At 45.1% G+C, this 16540-nt stretch overlaps 1 protein-coding gene across 1 annotated transcript in view; it reads right to left on the bottom strand.

Moving 5' to 3' along the window:
* The window catches only part of AGPS (alkylglycerone phosphate synthase), a 132502-nt gene extending 116918 nt beyond the window's left edge, over positions 1-15584 (bottom strand). The window contains exon 1 of the mRNA XM_056110156.1: positions 15218-15584. Coding sequence (XP_055966131.1) covers positions 15218-15552 — 335 coding nt within the window. The 5' untranslated portion in view covers positions 15553-15584. The remainder of the gene's footprint in view (positions 1-15217) is intronic.
* Between the last annotated feature and the right edge of the window lie 956 nt (positions 15585-16540).

Below are 16540 nucleotides of genomic sequence, written 5' to 3'. Positions count from 1 at the left end.
AGCTTTCCTCCCCGCCCCGACCAGGGATCCGGCAGCCAAAGACCTCCAGAACCAGCCACCACCATGCTGAGACCACTCTCCGCACACATGAAGGTACTAGCAGAGGGACAAAGTCATGCAGGTTCCGGGGCCGAGATCTCCAAGCCTACTCGGATTTGGGCCGAACATCCTCCACCCAGATCCTCCAAATTCCAGTAGGCGGGGGTCACACCCACCAACTGGCCCCCTGGCGCTGTGTAATCCCATCAGCGGCCAAGACTCAGAGACTATAAAAACCAGATCCTGGAACCGCGCAGCCGCGACATCTTATTATGACATCTTATTATCTCATTCCTACTTTGGACAAACTGGCAGGCTACCGAATATAGCCTGCCCACAGGGCAGAGTCTGGCAAACTCTCCTTGGCGTACCCAATATGCCAAATACCAGTAACAATGTTGGGTCTCATTCTCCTAAAGAGCCTTGAATATCATCTCAGGGCTAGGATGAAGGAAACGTTACTGGGGCCTGCTCTAGGCAATCAACGAATAACAGGATGATTTGTGAGTTGTGATTTGTGATCCCATATGGTCCCCTGAGTACCACCAGGAGTAATACCTAAGTGAATAGTCAGGAGTAATCCTTGAGCATCACAGGCAGTGTACCCACCAAAAAAAAAAAACAAAGTAATACTCTCGAGAAACTACTCTTTAAAAAAGAATAAATAAAACCATTCTTCCATTACTGAGCCTGTCACCATTCCCTTCCCATACCTGTTAAGAATACTTGGCACCTTGCATTAAGGAAAGACCCATTAGTTTTTTTCAGCAGATCTGCATGTCCCAGAAGGCAAGACTATCTTCCAGTGTTTAGCACATAGAAAATAATGAATAAATTGCCAGGGAACTTTACAGATGAAGTTTCAAACAGGTGAGAAGATGGGGAGAGTATCTAGCTGACTTGAACGATTTCAAGGCTCCAAGCCTAGATATTATATGACATGATACCTAGCAGTATGATTTTAGACCTTCCATTCATGCCAAATCATGGTGGAAAGGAAAGTGGCAACAGACCAATAACCCTAATCCCAACTTGCAAAAGAAAAAGACATGATCCCAAGTCAGTAGACCTTAGGCTAGCATCAAGCAAGCAAAGGTATTCCCAAAAAATATAGGCTGAATCAGAGACTTGGCCTAAAACACTACAAACAAATAAATTAGAAGCTGGGGTTTTAAAATGTACATAGTTTACACAGGAATTTGAATTAACTCTAGCTACACAAGTTTCCATTTGACTTTTCCAATATGCTCCATGTGTGTCCAGTCTTAGAATATTTGCATACACTATTGCTCATTCAACGAGATACTCATAGAACAGTCACACTTTTCGCTCAACTGTCATACTCTAGGTACATCTATAAAATCTAAAACATGCTGCTATATTCTGTTGCATTATTCCTTTTTCTATAGTCTAGCACCTTCTAACACACTTTTAACATCATGTGCTTACATTTAATTAACTAGCTGTTTCACACATTAGAATGTACACCCCACGATGGCAGAGATCTGTCTAGTTTATTCACTGCTGAAGCCCAAACACTTGAAACACAAATAACCAGGTAATAAATACCTGTTAGGGGCACAAAATGAATGTAAGAGACACTGTGAAGGAAAGATGAATATAATTCAGTGGGGAACAGTATGCCGCTTAGGAGAAAAATCAAAGACGTTCATGTTTTTATTCTAGGGAAGTATGCAAAAATTTCTTATACTTACAAAATTTGAGAGAATCTGGCCAGTAAAAATAACTCCAACAAATTTAAATATATAACTGAACAAAGGACTTATACTTGAAATTTTAAACTGCAATTTTAGAAGTTTATAAGTAACATTTAAGCAGCACCAAAAAAATGAAAATCATTATCTTTATAAATTCAATTTAATACACCTATTTATGGTCCAGAAATGTCATTCAGCACTTAGCAGTTACTTCACTGACCCAAAGAGACAGAGCACTTGTCTTGCACTTAAATTTAAATGAGGCTCTGGACATGGTTCTTGGCACCAGGAAAAAAATAATTATAATTATATAACAGAATGATCTGTGGCCAGAGAGATAGCACAGCAAGTAAAGCACTTGCTTTGAACACTCTGACCCAGGTTTAGTTCCTAGCACCACATGTGGTTCCCCAACCCTGCCAGGAGGGACCCAAGTGTAGAGCCATCTCAGCATGTGCCATCTCTGAGCACAAAAGGAAAAAGAAGAATTACTTAGTACATAAGATACCTGTGTGGCACAAAAGGAAAAAGAAGAATTACTTAGTACATAAGATACCTTGTTATTGATCTCAAATAACTAATATAAGAAAATAATAAAACTATAGCACAGTGGTAGGGCGTTTGCCTTGCGCGCAGCCAGCCTGGCCAAGCCCAGGTTCGATTCCTCTGCCCCTCTCAGAGAGCCTGGCAAGCTACTGAGAGTATTCAATATGCCAAACAAAGTAACAAGAAGTCTCACAATGGAGATGTTACTGGGCCCGCTCGAGCAAATTGATGAACAACGGGAGGACAGTTGTGACAGTCAACTAAAATAAAATAGTATTTTAATTACTTTAGACTAATCCTGTGCAGTAACATCTGCAAAAGGTACTGGTTTTACATATACTTCCTATTAAATATTTAAACCTAAAACTGGCAATCACCTAAATACCCATCAATAATAAAATGCTTATCCATCCACTGGAATACAACTGGTCCTTAAATAACAGCTTTTCATCCAATGCCATTTTGTTATAACATTGATCAATCACAATCGAATCATAAATCATCCTGTTATTCGTCGATTGCCTCGGGCAGGCCCCAGTAACGTCTCTTTCATCCTAGCCCTGAGATGATATTCAAGGCTCTTTAGGAGAATGAGACCCATCATTGTTACTGGTATTTGGCATATTGGGTACGCCACGGGGAGTTTGCCAGACTCTGCCATGTGGACAGGCTACATTCAGTAGCCTGCCAGTTTGTCCAAAGTAGTAGTGAGATAATAAGATGTCATAATAAGATGTCGCGCGGCTGCGCGGTTCCGGGAGCTGGTTTTTATAGTCTCCTGGCTGGCTCGGTGGGACCACTGACTCTTTATAAAATGATAAGTAGGGAGAAAAAAAAAAAAAGACCAATTCTTGGCCTGCATCATTCGCCAATTCTCCTCAAATCTGTGTGGGTTTCAGCTGGGTACTCCAGTTTCTTCCCATATCCTATGCACATGCATATTAGATTCAGTGGTGTGTCCAACGGTACAAGTCCATGTGTGGGTGTTTATGAGTGAGCCCTGCCATGGAAAGGGATCTACCCAGGGCTGGCTCCTGCCATGCACCTACACTACCACAATAAACTCCAGTCACCTGCAGTTTGGGCTGGAGCGATAGCACAGTGGATAGGGCGTTTACCTTGCACTCAGTCAACATGGCCGACCCGAGTTCGATTCCTCCGCCCCTCTTGGAGAGCCCGGCAAGCTACCAAGAGTATCTCGCCCACATGGCAAAGCCTGGCAAGCTACCCGTGAGGTATTCAATATGCCAAACACAGTAACAATTGTCACAATGGAGACGTTACTGGGCCCGCTCAAGCAAATCGACGAACAACGGGAGGACAGTGACAGTGACAGTGACACCTGCAGTTCTAGACTGCAATATGATGGGAAAATGAATGCACAGATATGATTGCTTAATACCAGAAATGGCTTGGGTCTTCAGAAGTTTAGGGATGTTTTTGTCACCAGAAATGTGCTATGAGAACTTGCCTCTCGTTTTTAAGAATTTGTCTCAGTAAAACTGTTTTTTTAATGCATCACTCCACGTAAGGCTGCTGTTTCTAAGAACTAATAGACAACATTAAGTGGGCAATAGTAATGAGGATTACCAAAATTTAGCTAGATGCAACAATATGAATGAAAAATAATCAAAGACACAATACAGAAAAAAAGAAGTCAGAAAAAAAAGTATATGCTATATGATTTCATTATGTGATTACAGGTGTAGGAAATAAGGTAAAGGAAATAAGACATAGGCCTGCAAAGATAGAGTATACAAGATTCTCCTGGAAGACCTTAAGTGTGCTACAAAGGAATCAGTGTATTCAGTAAACAATGGGGATAATACATGCTAATGATACAGGAAAAAGACTGTTGACCCACAGACCCATCAAGTTCTCAGCCTTCTCTCTTAAACTCCAAAAAACATTCTCACAACAACTACATTCTCTGGCTATAAATTCTAATGTGGAGTGTCTTCAGCAGAGCAAGAGTCCCAATTCTCATACAAACTTCCTTTCTCATGGAAAGAGTGATTTAAACGGCTAATGAGGGGCTGGAGCGATTGCACAGCAGGTAGGGCGTTTGCCTTGCATGCCGCCAACATGGCCAACACAGGTTCACTTCCCAGCATCCATATGGTCCCCCGAGCACCACCAGGAGCAATTCCTGAGTGCATGAGCCAGGAGTAACCCCTGGGCATCGCCGGGTGTGACCCAAAAAGCAAAAAATAAATAAATAAAAAGCCAGTGAATTCTGAAAGAAGGCACCAAACACTCAGGTAGCTATTTCTCCCTCTCAAGTCAATCTACTACAGAAACATTACGCTGTGGTATCTTAGTACCTTTGTAGGAGGCTTTAAGAATCAGGCTCTGCTCTTGGAGAAGAGGCATTTTATGGGTCATATTCACTACCTAGGGATCTGAGTCTACATAAGAATCCAAATCTAAGCCATAGTCTCCAATTAGCATTATCAGTAACAAAGCTAATATATAGAAATATTACCCTCCTGGGGCTGGAGCAATAGCACAGCAGGTAGGGCGTGTTTGCCTTGCACACAGCTGACCTGGGTTCGATTCCCAGCATCCCATATGATCCCCAGAGCACCTCGAGGAGTAATTCCTGAGTGCAGAGCTAGGAGTAACCCCTGTGCACTGCTGGGTGTGACCCAAAAAGGAAAAAAAAAAGGAAATATTAGCTTCCTAAAGTTAAACAGTGAGAGTGCAAATGGGAAAAAAAGCACTGTAGCACTGTCCTCCCATTGTTCATCGATTTGCTTGAGCAGGCCCAGTAACGTCTCCATTGTGAGACTTGTTACTGTGTTTGGCATATTGAATATGCCACAGGTAGCTTGCCAGGCTTTGCCGTGCGGGCGGGATACTCTCGGTAGCTTACCGGGCTTTCCGAGAGGGGCAGAGGAATTGAACTCGAGTCCGCTGGGTCAGCAATGTGAAAGGCAAATGCCCTACCTGCTGCGCTATCGCTCCAGCTGTGGGGGCAGGAGGTGTGGGGAGGCAATTACCTCTTTATGACAAAAGAGCAAACTCAGGATGATTTATTTGGTTTGGGGTTAAAATTAACCCATTAATCTACTGAATAACAGGAGTCATCTGTATAACAAGGTAATAAAACTGAAAGGAGTAATACTTAGTAATCCAGTAATCCTTTTGTTTTGTGCTGGGGGGGGGGGGGGGACGACAAAACCTGGTAGTGCTAGGGGGTTACTCCAGTTTCTGTGATATAAGATCATTCCTGGCATTGCTTAGGGGATCATACAATGCCATGGATCAAACCTGGGCCTCCTACAAACATGCTTTCAGCCCAGTGAGCTCTCACTCATAGCCCAGCACACACTCTTAAAGTGTTCCATAAAGTATCTCATCTGACTACAACAGCACTCTATTTTTCTGCAGCCAAAAAACAGATCACTCACTCAATTCCCATATATTTGTATTAAGCGACCAGAGTAGATGATCACGATCACGATCATCCTGTTGTTCGTCGATTGCCTCGAGCAGGCACCAGTAACGTCTCCTTCATCCTAGAACTGAGATTTTAAAAAGTGCCATATTCAAGGCTCTTTCAGGGTTAGGAGAATGAGACCCATCATTGTTACTGGTATTTGGCATATTGAGTATGCCACAGGGAGTTTGTCAGACTCTGCCATGTGGGCAGGAAACATTCGATAGCCTGCCGGGTTCTCCAAAAGATGTTGTGCGGCCCCAAATACAGCCGCATACTTCCAGGAGCTGGGTTTTATACTCTCTGGGTCTTGGCCGTTGATGGGATTACCTGGTGCCAGGGGCAGTTGGTGGGTTTGGCGCCTACCTACTGGAAGATTGGGGGATCTGGGTGGAGGAGACCCAGTCCTGATCCGAGGTGGCTTGGAGATCTCAGCCCTGGGACCCGCATGCCTGGGTTCCTCTGCCAATTCCTTCATGCGTGTGGAGAATGGTCTCAGCATGGCTGTGGCTGGTTCTGGAGGTCTTTGGCTGCCGGGGCTCTGCTCAGGGCGGGGAGGGAAACTCAACCCGCCCCCTTCCAAGGGGCCCCGGTGAGGACTGCCAGGCGCGGGGGCAGGAGACTCTGCGCTGTTCTCTTCCAGGAGCTGGGTTTCATAGTCTCTGGGTCTTGGCCATTGATGGGATTACCTGGCACCAGGGACAGTTGGTGGGTATGACACCTACCTACCGGAAGCTTTGTATTAAGTGACCAGAGTAGATAGCTCCAGAGCAAATAACTATCCAACATAAAAAACTCTTATTTGCAGGAGAGCATGATCTATCTCAAGATCATACTTGGAATCTAAGACAAGTACAAGATCAAACAGAGATTAGTCTACGTGGTTTCCTACCCAATCACAGCTAGAAATCCTCAATGACTCTTCTTGGTCACTCCTGTCTCTTCTGACCTTGGATCTTCTACAGTTCTCATTCTCTTTTACCTTTTATTTTCAATATGTTCCTCCCCCACAAGTCAAATGGCAAAATTCACACACACACACACACACACACACATTAATTAAATAAGGTGGTCTATATTTTAAAGTGACTATTTCTTCAAATTATGAATTGTAGCACTGTAGCACTGTCCTCTCGTGGTTCATCGATTTGCTCGAGCAGGCTCCAGTAACGTCTCCATTGAAAGACTTCTTGTTACTGTTTTTGGCATATTGAATATGCCACAGGGAGCTTGCCAGGCTCTGCCATGTGGGCAGGATACTCTCGGTAGCTTGCTGGGTTCTCTCTCTCGGGGCTCTCAGAGAGGGACAGAAGAATCAAACCAGGGTTGGCTGTGTGCAAGGCAAACGCCCTACCTGCTGTGCTATTGCCCTGCGCTCTGTGCTACTGCTCCATGCAGAGCAAATTATGAATTATCTAGACAAAAATCATATATTTTATAATTCACTCCATAAGTATAATACAGGGCTGGAGCGATAGCACAGTGGGTAGGGCGTTTGCCTTACACGCAGCCAACATGGCTGACCCGAGTTCGATTCCTCTGCCCCTCTCGGAGAGCTCGGCAAGCTACCGAGAGTATCTCGCCCGCAGGGCAGAGCCTGGCAAGCTGCCCATGACGTATTCTATATGCCAAACACAGTAACAAGTCTCACAATGTTACTGGGCCCGCTCAACCAAATCAATGAACAACAGGAGGGCCGTGACCGTGAAGTATAATACAAACTAAAACCTTCATAATTATATGCCATTGTATCTGATCATGATCCACTTAATCACAAAAGGCTTGAAACTTGACATGGCAAAAATAAAACTTGCTGAATACTAAGTAGACAATCCACTATACTCTCCCTCCATTCCTACCACCCCCCCCCACCCCACCCCCACACACACACCTCAGAACATAAATATTGCATAGGAAAAGACCATGGGTTCTAAAGACAAAAAAAATTAGGGAAATGCAGTTCTTTTTATTCTGAAGTTGCATGAAATTAAAAAAATTAATTTCTCTGACACATAAGATATCATCTTATTTTCAAAACCAGTGTAAGAATTAAACTGAAATGTGCTTGGTACGCTTATACTTTTAACAAATATAAATTTCTATTTATGTTATTACCAAAAGTCATAGTAGCAACTCAGAGTAGCACTTCATTTAGCATAAATACAAAAATAAGCTCTAATTTTACCAAAAGGTCTGCAAGTCATAAATTAGATCCCAAGTAACTTGTGCAAAAACCTTGCTGCATAAATGCATAAGTGTTTCCGGGTACCCTCCTATGAAATATTTATAAAAAATTAATTCAGGGGTTGGAGAAGGTTGGAGAAACAGTTCAGGGGATAAGGGGTTTGCTTTGCATGTCAGCTGACTCTGGTTTGATCCCCAACACCACATATGGTCCTTGAGTCCCACCACGAAGATCCCTGAGCACAAAGCCAGAAGTAAGCCCTGATCACCCCTGGGTGCAGAACACACACACACACACAAAAAAAAAAAAATGAAAGAAAGAGAAAGAAAAAGAAAAAGAAGTTAATTCAGTTTTTTTTCCTTCTGGAAAATCTTTCCAAATTTCTGATAAATGCTGTTTTTATTGTATAAATGACAGTATAATAAAGCAATTTAAACAATTATTATACATATATCCTTTGTTCTGAACCAGAAAAAAATTGTAACCCTATAAAAGCTGCCAAAGAATAGTTCTAACTAATGCAAATCATCATGAGGTTATTGTCAAAAACAATTACAACTGGAAAACTGTTCATCAGTGTGGAGGGATAGCTGTCAAAGGATTTTTTTCCCTTCTCTTTTCCTAATAGTCTTTTTAGAAATCCAAATGTAAGATATAAAATATTATATTCAATGCAATTTTGTTTTTCAGAATCTAGAACTGCACTCAGATGCAAGATCAAAAAGAAATTGCTCATGTCAAAACATGCATTTAAAGAAACAGAAGGGTTCAAAAGCAAGCTGTCACCCTTAAAACTCTGTTCAGTAACTTCAAATAATGAGATTATATGTTCCTGAATAGAAGCGATACAAACCAACTCATAAGTCAAATACAACCAACAACTTAGGTCTGTTAGCACCTTAAATGTTCATATTCTTCAAACTTCTGTCACCCTGTTTCGATTTATCTGTTTCTGTAGGGGCTCGGTGGGAGAGGGGGCTCTCCCACTTAGATTGAAGCAAGCCCCTGGGCCCCTGCAAACAGGGCCAGCTCTTTCCCTCAGGGGCAGGGGATTTAGTCAAAGTCTCAGGCCGGCTACTGAGACCCCAACACCTGGAGATGCTCAGGGGCCATTACTGTACTTTTGTCAGGAAAAGTACTGACCCTTGGCAGTGGCTAGGGGACCATATGCAATTGCCAAGAAAGAAACCAGGTTGAAGCAGCCACGTGCAAGACAAGTACTCCTGTACTATCTCTCTGGCCCCATTTCTATTTTATTGCCTTCAAATTCTAGTGGTATTCAGTTGCATTATTTTGAGTATCAGCAACACATTAACTTCCAAAACTCAAATGGACCCTTTCCTCTCCATTCTCACTGCCATCACCTTATTTCTCACCTGTTCAACAAAAGCAAACTATTTCAGTGGTTTGCAGCCTTTTTACACCTACGAGCTGGTACCAGGTCAATACCACTATCCTAACTGACCTCCCTATGTTCATCTTCACCTTTTGCCAATCCATTCTAAACACTGCCACTGGAGTGATTTCTTCCAAACCTAAGTCAGCAATCCAATCACATCTTCCAACTTAATTCCTTCAAGGCTTCTCCATCACCTAGCACTCTCAGTTGCTTCATTTTTCCTCACTGTATCATCGTTTGACATACTGAAGACTTGTCTGTTCATGATCTCCACTCTAAGGAGAATATAAAATCCAATGCGTCAGGGTTTTTCCTTATTACTACACAGTGAGCACTTAAACATGCACACTTGAAGCAAGCACAAGTGTATGAAAGTGAATGCATGTATGAACTAACAACCTACATGCCAAAGGTCTCCACGACCAGCCAGGCCCTCCTCTTCACTTTTTTCCACCTCCATCAATAATAAATTGTTTGGTTATATTAATAATAATTAATATAATATAATATATAATAATTAATATATATTAATATATAATAGAATAATTAATATAGCCAAAATTAATATAAGTTAATTAATAATAAGTAATATAACCAAAATAATAAGTACTTTCATATCCAATGCTTTGCTATTCCCACTGATTTGAAGACAAATATCTTGCCCACATGGCAAAGCCTGGCTAGCTCCCCATGACATATTCGATATGCCAAAAACAGTAACATCAAGTCTCACAATGGAGACATTACTGGTGCCCGCTCGAGAAAATCGATGAACAACGTGAGGACAGTGCTACAGTGCTACTCAAACAATCAAGCTCGCATGGAAAACAGATGGCTATTTTAAAGCCATCTCCAGAAAGCTTCCTTTGATCTCCTAGAGTCTGTCACTTTTTCTTTCTATACTACCTGTATTACAGTAGCGCCATTCAAATTGCATTAGTATGTATATCTCTTAAACTAGACTCTCAATTTTTCAAGGCCAAGTGCTCTTTATATCTCCTCCTTTAGTTCCTAGGACTCTACAACCATAAAACAATTATTTTGTAAATGTTTAACAAATTAATATATGTAAGGGTCTTGTAAGAGGAATGAAAACATGGAGTTTCAATAAGCTACACCGCCAATCCCCTGACAATAAATTAGCAGCCATGAGATAAAAGAATTATATCTAAAGACAGCATTCTGGCACCTGAGCAAGAGAATAGTGGGTAGGGCACTGACCTTGCACACAGCCAACCTGGTTCAATCCCTAGGACCCCAGATGGTTTACCAGCCTGCCAAGAGTGATTCTTGAGTGCAAAATCAGAAGTAAGCCCTGATCACCACAATTGTGGCCCCAAAAAAGGACTTCATCCAAAATAATGAAAGAACTATATGAATACTCGACACAGCTAACAGTTAAAATATAAGCGACAGACACACTCACACCAGAAAATCACTACACTTGCTCCTCTTCATTTCATCATTTTCCTCCTCTTGAGGCTCAGCTCTGCTATTGTTTTGCAGCCCAACTAAACAGCAACATGTATGGGGGAGGAGGGGGAAGGAGATCCTTGGCTTCCCATCAGCAACACATTACATAGATCATCTCTAAGGAAGTTTCTAATGTTCCTCTGATTCAAGTTTTTTGTTTCCTCATGCTTTGAATCAAAGTTCAATTAGGGCTATAGGAACAGATTTTATCACTAAGTGCACCTAATCCTGAACTAAAGGCCAGTTTTCCGCCATCAACAAGTCACTGTTTGTTTCTTCAGTTTTTGAAGATGCCGCAAACATATTTTCACTCACAGACCAGTCACCTTCAGCCACTACCCCCACATGCCTTACATATATTACTGCTGTTGGATAACACTGGGTTGTCCTTGCTCCTCCCTAGGGAGCTTAGGTTTATTGGGTTACTCCCACAACAGTGCCCCTGAGGCACACCCAATTCCATCAGGCACTAATGATCTATATTGCTTTTCTCTTTCCTTTATGTCATTTGCATGGTCTATTTAGTAATTTCCTTTTTGTATAGACACAGGAAGACAGCTCATGCTATGCTTTGTAACATGGGAGTTAACTGACTCCAAAATAATATTTACCACTGGGCATCCATTATATTTACTTGACTTAAGTCTCATTTGCCCTTAGTCCCTAGAACTCCAAGAGCAGGGTCCCAACGACGGGACTGGATGGACGTAGGGCAAGCTGTGAGCTACCCTGGCATCAAAAGGAGACAAGCTGAGGACCACAAGTATAAGTTGTTAAGAGCATGGTCATGGGACAAACTCTGTCATGACCCAAACAGAAGTAACTGAATAAGGACCCTGCTGGGGTTAGGAAACACTAACCTGGCCTGAGGACTGTGGTCTGGAATATATAGCGAGATGTCCCCAGGAAGAGTCAACCTTTAAGCTTACCGTATCTCTTACTGTGTTCCTACAAAATGACTAGAAATATTATAAGAAGTAAATTTACTAGCTGAGGAAATGAGAAAGCAATACACCCTGGATCGTATCTGGATTTGAGCAGATCTCCTAGTAATCTGGAGTGCTGAACCCACAGAAAAGATTCTGTCCCTGAGTTAATCTCCTGAAGGATTGACTTTACATCAGTTTGTTGTTATGATAATGTTCAACCCCACCCTTTGTATCCCCACCCTTCACGATTTCTATATAACTATGTTATAAGGGGTAAGAGGGACTAGAAAGTGAAGACTAGATGCTGAAAACTAGAGGATTAGAACTGAGACTACAAAGACTTTGGGACTTTGAGGTCTTTGAGGAATAGAGGGTTTGTGAAACTAGGAAGACTAGATAACGATGATAACTGGAAGTAGACGACTATGGGACTATAATGAGACAAGGAAGAAAATGTAGTGAGGCAGAGGACTTTGAGGTCTATGAGGAGACTAGGATGATGGAATTCTGATGATCGGGACTACAATCAATTGTAAATGACTATGACTGTGCCATAAAAGGAGAGATCAGACTACGTTGGGGAAGAGAGAAATAAACTGACTATTGACCAGCCCGGGGCTGGTCCCAGTTTCTCCATTCCCCTGGTCCTTCGTCCATCCATCGCCAAGGGCCGGCCAGGGGAAATAGTTTCTCGGCCACTGAATGCTCAAGTCCCCTGCATCCCCATACTTTTTCTTTGAAAACTCATAACTGTTTTTCTCTGAGACTCACACCAATCTGCATAAATTTCCTGCAGGCCCACAGAAAAAAAGCTATTGCTACTTATATATTGTGTGCCTGGACAAAGTTTTTATTTTATGATGCTAGAATTTAAAACAAATACGGAAAAAACAACCCTATTTTAATGTGTGATTTCTGCCTTGGTGGTCCACGAAATATTTACATTTTCACTTGTCTGCTGAAGTAAACAGCTGAAAACCATTGCAACAGACCAAGGTCCTTAAATTCAGTCATAAGGAGCACCTCTACTCCCTACTTAGTTCTAAGAGACAATCACACACCAATGCATACAAAGACATGACAGTACATACAGCAGTTTTTAAAGGTAAACGACAAAGTCAAGGACAGTTTCTATAATATCAAATGAAGCTAGAAACCAAGATCTGACTCTTCAGGGCCCCATCAAGAACTCAGGGATGGAGTGATGGAAAATTCACCGCTAATATTTTTTAAATCTTTTGCGCACTCCCAATATTATGTCTCCGTTCAGACTCACAGCATTTCTCAATGAGAGAACAGTCTCCTAGTTGGTGTCCACCTGTGAACACAATGGAAAATCATTTACCATTTGTTGGTGGGGGGGCGGGGATATATAATGGGCACTAGGCTTAACCAACTGGTCTATTTTTCGATTTTAATTTAACTCTATTTTTTGATTCTCACATTAACAGTGCAGAGCAAGAATTATTGTCCTCATTTTCACAGATGAGGGAACTGAGGTGCTAATGTTCAAGGTCATGCAACTGGAATAGTATAACAGAAACTCAAACTCATATATTCCTTGTCTTTATAAGCTAAACTTCTTAAACTTCTTCAACTCAGTTCTTAACATGTCCTTCGCAAAAGGTAAATAAATTTAGATTTTGTCCTACAAAAAAATTTTACTAACAAGAACACTATCTCTCACTATCAATTCTCACCCCTTCTAGCACATATAGCTCCTGGCTAGTCTCTCACTGCTTTACCTATGACTACACTACTTCCTGCCAAGAATACTATTCCCCCTTGGCCAGCTACTTCCAACACCAGGATCAAGATTTACTCAATCTTTATTCTGGAAAGCCTTCCCACTAAGTAATCCAAAACTGCTTTTAAGTGACCATTTGCTGGGCTCACCAGCCAGGTTTCTTGTCATACAACTTTTCCTTAAGAGGAAATCAGTTTTGAAAGAGGAAACCATGCTGCTTTAAAATCTCCTTACTTCTAAAAGAGAGAGGGGAGGGAGGAAAGAGAAAGAGAGAGAAGGAAAGGACAAAATCAGAAATGCTGATTAGAAAATGAACTGATGGGGCTGGAGTGATAATACAGCGGGTAGGGCGTTTGCCTTGCACGTGGCCAACCTGGGTTCGATTCCCAGCATCCCTGAGCATGGTCCCCTGAGCACCGCCAGGAGTAACTCCTGGGTGCAGAGCCAGGAGTAACCCCTGAACACCTCCGCGTGTGACCCAGAAAGGGGAAAAAAAATGAATTTATTCTGGACAGAGAGGTAATACAGCAGATAAGCTCTTGCCTTGCACGCAGCAGATCCAGGTTCGATCCAACCCAAACGGATCTCCCAGCAAAGTCAGGCATGATCCCTGAGTATAGGCTCTGGACACAGCAAAGTGAGTGTAATGAACCGATCTGTCATAAGCAGGCCAACTTCAGCCCTTGGACCTGGTGTCACTCTGATGTACCTGTCAGCTCTAACCTGTCAAGTGTGCCTGGCAGCCATGCGTCAATGCATCAGGCTTCCAAATGTTTTGCACCTAGTCCTATCTGTCATATAAGCGATTACCTCAAGTCAGGGCAGAGCGAAAGGCCAGATTTAGAAGCATCTCTGGCTACTAAATCAATGTATATGATGTACACGATGAACACCAACATTTCTTTCCCCAAGTTCATTCATGCACGACTCAGAAGAGAGTTTCTCCGAGTTGCTTCTATCAGAGTTTTAAAACCTCCCCCCCCCAAAAAAAAAAAGTCTGAAATCAAAATTCCTTTTACAAACACCCTAGTCCACGGAGAAGGATATTTCTCTTCTCCCCGCCCCCCCCGCCCCACATCACCCCCCCACCCCGCCTCTGTTTCCATCCGAGCTTGGCAGCGACCACCCACACCTCAAATCACAAACCAGTGTCCGCTGTAGAAAGCTGCTCGCCTACCCCCTCGCTTTCCTTGCCTCCGGGTCCAACACCGCGCCCCGCAAAACCACCCAGCCCAGAGCGTGGTTTTTTTTTTTGCCAGGAACCCACCCCCACCCCACCCCACCCCACCCCACCCCTGCGGCCGCGGCCAAGCCAGAGCGCCTCAGGAAACATCTGTCCGCGCCACCAGCTGATACAAACTTCCACCTCCTCCGAGGGCCACATCAGAACCCCTCCTGGCCCGCTCCAAGAAGCTGAGTCCTCAAACTAGACGCTCGCGGGTGGGGCGGAGAGAAACGGGCCCCGAGCCCGGCGTCGAGGCTCCAAGCACCAGGCGCCCGGGCCAAGCGGTGCCCAGGCACGAGCTCCCGGAGGGCTCATCACCGAGCCCGCCCTCCCACGCCGCCCCCTCCCCGGCCGCGCTCGGGCGCCTCGGCTCTCTCACCCACCCCACCCCCGGGCCCGGGGATGGGTCCGCGCTTCCAGGCACGGGGATGCCTTCCGCCCACCCCGCGCTCGGCCCCCGGCACTCGGCCGGCCCGCCCGCGCCACAGGCCCGCCCGGCGCGGCCGCTGCTCACCGCTTCTTGGGGATGGTGCCCGACTCGTGCGGCGCCGCGGCGGGGGCCGTGGGTTCCGAGGCGGCCGCCGAGGCGGCTCTGCGCGCTTTGCACTCCGGGGCGCTCAGAGCCTCCTGCGGCCGGCCCAGCAGATGGCCCGCGAGCACCCGCAGCCTCCGCCCCGCGCGGTCGCGCTCCGGCTCCGGCTCGGGGGCCGCCGCACAGCCGCAGCCCGCGCCCGTCCCGCCCGCTGCAGCCGCCGCCGCCGCCTCCGCCATGGCTTCCGCCTTGTGCCGCCGCCCGGGACCGCTGGGCGCGGGTGAAAGGTCACTCAGAGCGGCGCCCGGCGCGACCATTCGCTGCGGCGCATCCCGGCAGCCACCGCGGCGACTGGGCGGCGGGTGCCATGCGCCTGGAGCTTCACTTTCTCTCTGCGCCCGCCCCCCCCCACCCCCCGCGCCCGCCCGCCCGCCCGCGCGCCGGCTCTCGGCGGGGCCACGCCTCGCGCGCGGACGGGCACCTGCTTAGCAGGTGAGTTGGAACCGGGGTTGCCCCAGCCTCGCCAGGCACTTGGACTGGATCTGGAGGGCCGCACTCCAGCCGCCTGCAGAGGCGTCCGAGTGGCCTGGGTCTCTTGGAGTAGCTTTAGGGGAGCAGGGGAAGGGCCTGTGTATCCCCAGTTTGCTTGTCCATGCATCTGATCCAGCACACCTGGGATGTCCATGCATCTGATCCAGCACACCTGGGATGTCCAATCATCTGATCCAGCACACCGGGGATGTCCATTCATCTGATCCAGCACACCTGGGATGTCCATTCATCTGATCCAGCACACCGGGGATGTGCTCAGATTTGGGGCTGTGGAGAATAGCGCTGCAAAGGAACGTAGGAGTGCAGGTGCCTTTTCACTCAACTGAGTTTTGGGGGGCCCGTGGAGGTAGATTTCCAGATGGGGAATTGCTGGAAGCTCAATTCCTAGGTCTTTGAAACGTGTTCATATGATTTCCCCCAAAGGGTTGGGTAAAGAAACTGTGGCAGGTAATACACAGTGGAATACTACTCGCCTGTAAGAAAAGATGAAATCGCTCAATTTGCTATTAGATCTAAAAACTATCTTGCTGCAGTGGTTACTTAGAGGGAGAGGAACAGAACAGACTGAGAATGATCTCTCAGAGAGAGACAGAGAAGGAAAGTGCCTGCCACAGAACCGTAGAGGCAGTCTGGGGGTGGGAGGGAAACTGGGGGCATTGGTAGTGGGAAATGGACACTGGTGGAGGGGTGGGTGTTGGATCACGTTTGATCCTTTACTGATCTTGAATAGCTTTGTAACTATGTATCTCACGG

The sequence above is a fragment of the Sorex fumeus genome, unplaced genomic scaffold (genome assembly GCF_029834395.1).
Source record: "Sorex fumeus unplaced genomic scaffold, SorFum_2.1 ptg000009l, whole genome shotgun sequence".
Classification (NCBI taxonomy): Eukaryota; Metazoa; Chordata; class Mammalia; order Eulipotyphla; family Soricidae; genus Sorex; species Sorex fumeus.
Note: the sequence above shows the minus strand (reverse complement) of the source record. Positions and strands in the feature narration are given on the sequence as shown.